Raw genomic sequence first — 6,412 nt, forward strand, 5'->3', positions numbered from 1 at the left:
TATATTTTTATTTTAAGTGTCTGAGCTTTAGGGTTATTTTAGTATAATTAATATAGTATTATGGTATTTATTAATATTTTAATTTTCATATTTGTTAAATAGATTTGTTTTATATGTATTTTTTTCTATTTTCTGTTTCATTTTAATTTTAGATTAAGTTTTAGTATTTTTGTGTGTTTTTTTCTGTTTATTTAATACGTCTCTTTGATTTTTATTTTATTTCAATTTTAGTTTAGTTATGTTAAAAATACAGTTATTTTAGTAATTCAACTTTATAGAAATTTGAAATGTTGCTTTGACAATTAACTTAAAATGTTTTTATAGTTTTATTTTATATTTTTTATTTCAATTAACATAATTTATATATATATATATATATATATATATATACACACACACACATACATACATACATACATTTTCTTTTTTTATTATATTTGGTTTTTATAATTTTTTATTTAGTTTTAGATTAGTTATTTTCAGCTCTTCAGTAATTCAGTTAACTAAACAGAAAAATGTGGGAACTAACTCAAATGTATTATTTTTTATTAATGAGGCGGCTGTCATCAGGAAGGGAAGCCCTGCGGCTCCTGCACTTCACCCGTGGCCCGGCTCTTCCTGGCAGGTCCGGCCAGCATCACAGGTCAGCATCGTCGTCTTTCACCTGGTCACTCACAGTCAACAGTTAAAGTTACACTGTAGTAAATAAATTAAAGATGCCCTCAAAGGAGAAAAAAACACGGCAGTCACAGGAAACCGAAGAGGAGGACGATGACGGAAAGGAGAAGAAATCAAAGTTGAGAAGGAAAGGTAAGATCAGCGCTCCAGATTGTGCCACAAAGAAGAAACACAAACACGCTGAGGACACAGAATCGCTCAGCGATGCATCCGAGGTGAAGAAGAAGAAGAAGAAGAAGAAGAAGAAGACGACCTCAAGGCAGGAGGATGAGGAGGTGAAGAGTAGTGAAGATGAACACCAGAACCTTCCAGATGTCGTTCAAGTGAGCAAAAAGAGCACAAAGAAGAATCAAAACCCTGCGGAGAGCATCATGGGATCCAAAGACAAGAAGTCCAAGGATGAGGGGAAGAAGAAGAAGAAAGCCGAGAAAGAAGAATCAGAGGAGGAGGATGACGACTCCCAGAAGAAGAAGAAGAAGAAGTCCAAGAAAGGAGCCGATGATAGCGATGACGAGGGCAAGAAGGGAAAGGGCAAGAAGAAGAAGTCCAAAAACGTTGATTATGTGGAGATTTATGAGAACGAGCTGAGAAACTACGAGCCTGAGAAAGTGGAGAACTATGAAGATGAGTACCACAAGAAAAAAGGTAGAGCAACTCAAACATTATTAAACACTCTTACAAATAAAGCGTCTTTATTGGCATTGATGGTTTCATGAAGAACCTTTAACATACATGAAAACACTAAAGGTTCTTTATAGTGAAAAAAAAAGTTCTTTAGATGAATCAAATGTTCTTCATACTAAGAAAAAATGGTTCTTTTAAGAACTGATCACTTAAAGGTTCTTTGGGGATCCAAAAATGGTTCTTCCAAGGAATCACTGTGAAAATAGAGCCCTATCTCACGGCAATTCGTACATATTTTACGAGGTTTGTAATTCATACAAATTCTTATCACCTCACTTGTAAAAATTCATACGATTTTTGCTAAATCGTATGTATTTTACGAGTTGCACAATTCGTATGAATTTGTACGAATGACCTACACCTAACCCTGCCCCTAAACCTACCCGTCTCTGGGGTCTAGAAAAATCGTACAAAATCATACGAGTGAGGTCGTACGAATTCGTCACCTCACCGTGAGATAGCATTGGAAAACACCCTTTTGCGACCTTTATTTTTAAGAGTGTGTAGTTATAAGACCAATTCAAATTGCGAGTCTTTTTTTACTGATTCATTACAAGAAATCATTTACAGATTCGTTCATTTATGAGTCAGACTCCACTGTTCACCCTGTAGTTATTAGACTGATTCAAATTGTGAGTTTGAGGCGGTTTGTAAATCTTTTTGACTGATTCATTACAAGAAATAATTTACAGATTCGTTCATATATGAGTCAGACTCCACTGTTCACCCTGTAGTTATTAGACTGATTCAAATTGTGAGTTTAAGGCTGTTTATGAGTCTTTTTGACTGATTCATTACAAGAAATCATTTACAGGTTCGTTCATTTATGAGTCAGACTCCACTGTTCACCTTGTAGTTATTAGACTGATTCAAATTGTGAGTTTTAGGCCATTTGTGAGTCTTTTTGACTGCCTGATTCATTAGAAGAAATAATTTACAGATTCGTTCATTTATGAGTCAGACTCCACTGTTCACCCTGTAGTTATTAGACTGATTCAAATTGTGAGTTTTAGGCCATTTGTGAGTCTTTTTGACTGATTCATTACAAGGAATTGTTTAGAGAGTCATTTGTTCATGAATCAGACTCCACTGTTCACACTGTACTGTAGTCATTAGACCGATTCAAATTGTGAGTTTGAGAGTCTTTGAGAATCTTTTTGATTGATTCATTACAAGGAATCAGTTAGAGAGTCATTCATTCATGAGTCATTCAGACCCTACTGTTTACACTGTAGCCATTAGACTGATTCAAATTCCCAGTTAACAGAAAAATGTTCTAAGAACGTTTTGCTAACGTTATCAGTGAGTTATGAAAACATAATTTTTTTAATGTTCGCTGAATGTTCAAAATGTTTAAAAAAACGTTTTTTCTTTGTTATATACAAATGTTACTGGAACATTCCATTTTATAATTTTGCAAACATTACGGAAATGTTACTTTTGAATGTTCTCAAACAAGTAGTAACATTTAAAAAATGTTAGACGAACTAAAATGTTTCAGAAAAATGTTCCACACATTATGTATAAATAGTTATTATAACTTTGAAAAAAATGTTTTATTAACGTTACTGGAAGAATGTTTGCTCATAACCTTGCCAGAACGTTCTGAGAACATTCCCTGTTTGCTGGGTTATCATTATAGTTATCGTTCTTGGTGTGAATGGGCTTTAATTATCTGTTTTCTGATTTCGGTGTCGATTATCTTGACTGTATCATGTCATGATGAGTTTTTCCTGAGCTTAGTCATTGTTCAGCAGGATGTTTCAGGCTCTTCTGCTACGGAATCTCTTCATTAATAATGCACCGGATCTCATGTATTCTGTGTTCCTTCAAATCAAGCATGTTTTTCTCTCAGTCTATGAGGTGGTGACCATCACCGGAGATGTCAACGGAGCCGGAACGGATGCCAACATCTTCATCACGCTCTTCGGCGAATATGGCATCACTCCCAAACTGCATCTGGCCAGCAAGTGAGTCCGTATGAAGCTCTGCTGACCTGAAACTTGACTCATAATCATCTGTGTAAATAATAAATGAATTGCCTGTTCGGCCTGGTTGCTGCACGTCTCGTTGTTTACAGTTGTGCATGAATGTTTTTTCTACTGATGATATTTAACACCATCGTTCTGTCTTTCCCCCGAATCCACAGCACAGACAAGAGGTATTTGAGTCTGTTCCTCTCTGATTGAGGGGAATCCAGATCTCGCCGCTGTTGTGACGTTTACATGCGCACATGATATTCTAGAACCTTTCATCAAGGAGCAATATTTCATTTGCATGATGGCAAAATCTGATTCAGCGAGGTTTATTGCTCTTCATAATGAAAGGCTACAATATGCATGTGCTGTACATCACTATGATGAACTGGTGTGAATCCTGTGGAAATGTATAGCATTGTGCTGTAGAGAGAAAATACTGCAGCGCTTTACTATTCTGTTTCCAGACACACATCATTCAGACTATATCATCTGCATAAAGCTCATTTACAGAATATGTGTGTTTGTCAGCAAATGCATGATATATTGGCTGCTAGATATCATGTATTTTCTGAAATGTGTCATGACTCTTTTGAAGTTTACTAAGGGTATACTTTAATTTCTTTCTCAAGACACAATAACCGTAATTGTACACTGAGTGCATTTAAGCAACAGAGATGCAATACACAGCCATTGTGCATATAACTTGCATTTATTCTCCAAGGTTTGTACTGTAAGTCATTGTGCTTAAAGATCACGATGGATCTGTCATTGAGACACCATTGCATTGCATTTACACCTCACATTAATATACAGACTGATTATTGTGATTGTTTAAAGGGATTGAGGGTTTGATTTTGTCTTCAACTTTTGAATCAGGTTAGATGATCCTGTGTTTGCGGAAATTAAGTACGGTTCTGTTTGCATTGATATTTATTGCAGAAATCGAACTGCTTTTGAAAAAAACAAAACTGATGTCTTCCGGATAAAAACACACAATGTCGGCCCTTTGAAAAAAATTAGGTAAGTTGACCAATTTAACTTTGATTACTGAAAATAAATAAATATTAGAAAATCGATGCGTTTCAGAAAGGTGGGGCATAGAGGAGAAACAATAATGTACAGTATGTGAAAATAAATAAATATTAGTAAAATAATATATTTTACTAATATATTACTCTAGTCGTAAAATGTATATATTTATTTTCAATTATAAATTCAGTTTACTAAATATTAGTCAAATATATTATTTTACTACAATGAAAAAAAAATTAAAAGCAGTAAATAAAACAAATTATTGGAGTATATTTTACAAGAAAATACTATTTCAGTTTTTCTGCTGCAGAATTTCATGTTTAGTTCTATTTGATACTTTCTAATTGTTTGTCAGATTTACTAGCAATATTTAATAATATACTGTAAACATATTAATATGACTAAAATCAATGATTAAATGCACACTACAGATTCAAAGTTTGTTTATTTTCTCATGATCTTAAAAACTTTTTGATTTAAAGCCTTCGGTCTTGTAGATAAATATAAATTGTAGCTACTGTATGAATTTCTGTTCAAAACTAAAAGTACAGTATTATTGTTCAGTTTTATAATTATTTTGGAGGGTGTGAAATAATAGTTAAAGAATGAGTAGTTGTAACTTTAAACTAGTAGTGTGGTGTGTTTTTGTCAGGATTGAACATGATAACACAGGTCTGAACGCCAGCTGGTTTCTGGACCGGGTCGTGGTCACCGACATGAACAGACCGCATTTACGCTTCTACTTCGCCTGCAACAACTGGCTGAGCAGAACCGAAGGGGACAGCCTGTTCGTCCGAGACCTGCTGGGTAGTCTGGACCCCATGGACATGCCCAAATGTGAGGCTTTATCTCATATATCACCTTTAAGAGTGCTGGACTATGGAGAAAAATTGTCTCTGTCTCTGCCCTTTTTCCTCTGATTCCTTGAGTCATGTCAAGTTAAGTGTCAATTTCATGATGGCATCTAGTCCAAAGAGTCTGTGCTAATTTAATCCATGCATATCAATGTGTGTCCCTGGAGCACAAAAGCAGTCTTAAGTCGCTGGGGTATATTTGTAGCAATAGCCAACAATACATTGTATGGGTCAAACTTATAGATTTGTCTTTTATGCCAAAAATCATTAGGATATTAAGTAAAGATCATGTTCCATGAAGATATTTTGTAAATTTCCTACCGTAAATATATAAAAAAACCATACATCAATGGAAAGCTTATTTATTCATCTTTCAGATGATGCATAAATCTCAATTTTGAAAAATTGACCCTTATGACTGGTTTTGTGCTCCAGGGTCACATATGAGAATGTCGTACAGTAAGTGAAGCTGTTTGTTTTTCTGTATGAGCCTGTTGATCAAACACTGCAAGTAATGGCTAAATGCAATAATTTTCCTTTAAAACATGCAAAAATTATATTTTGTATATTATAAATATATGCTAAATATATTTTGTAAGCTCAATGAAATACATATTTTTGAAATGGAAAATTAATTTAGTTTCAACCTTCATATACCAAAATAGCAATATTTTTATATTTTTAAAATATATTTTCAGAAAATGGCCAAGAATTTATTGATAGAAAATGTATATATTTACATAAATATATTTTAGCAAATATATTTTGAAATATATTAAAAAATATATTGGAAAATCAAATTTTTCAAAATTATCCAAAAAAATCTGATTTCTTGGATCATGCTTTTGTTTAAACATGTTTGGCCTGTTTAATAAATGTTTGCTTCTATATTACATCCTAAAATGTTTTTTTGTAAAATGTTTGTTGTATGCTTTATTGTGCTATTTTTTGCAGATAATAAATATGTTGTGAGCGTGTTCACAGCTGATGTGAAAGGCAGTGGGACAGATGCTGATGTCTTTCTCAACATTTTTGGGGAAAATGGTGATACAGGTAATAAAGAAGTAATATAGGTAATAAAACAGTCCTGTTTAAGTGTGTGCTTTAAAGTGATTCTCAATGGGTGGGGGGGGGAAAATTATATATATATATATATATATATATATATATATATATATACACATA

The 6,412-nt window shown here is 33.5% G+C and overlaps 1 protein-coding gene across 1 annotated transcript in view; it reads left to right on the plus strand.

The window, feature by feature from the left end:
• Positions 1–727: 727 nt before the first annotated feature.
• loxhd1b (lipoxygenase homology PLAT domains 1b) overlaps positions 728–6,412 on the plus strand; it is a 60,724-nt gene continuing 55,039 nt past the window's right edge. Inside the window, exons 1-5 of the mRNA XM_016517740.1 lie at positions 728–1,323; positions 3,218–3,332; positions 4,281–4,361; positions 5,026–5,210; positions 6,182–6,280. Of these exons, the coding sequence (XP_016373226.1) occupies positions 1,050–1,323; positions 3,218–3,332; positions 4,281–4,361; positions 5,026–5,210; positions 6,182–6,280 (754 nt within the window). The 5' untranslated portion in view covers positions 728–1,049. The remainder of the gene's footprint in view (positions 1,324–3,217; positions 3,333–4,280; positions 4,362–5,025; positions 5,211–6,181; positions 6,281–6,412) is intronic.

Source organism: Sinocyclocheilus rhinocerous, unplaced genomic scaffold, assembly GCF_001515625.1.
Source record: "Sinocyclocheilus rhinocerous isolate Xijiao unplaced genomic scaffold, SAMN03320098_v1.1 scaffold493, whole genome shotgun sequence".
Classification (NCBI taxonomy): Eukaryota; Metazoa; Chordata; class Actinopteri; order Cypriniformes; family Cyprinidae; genus Sinocyclocheilus; species Sinocyclocheilus rhinocerous.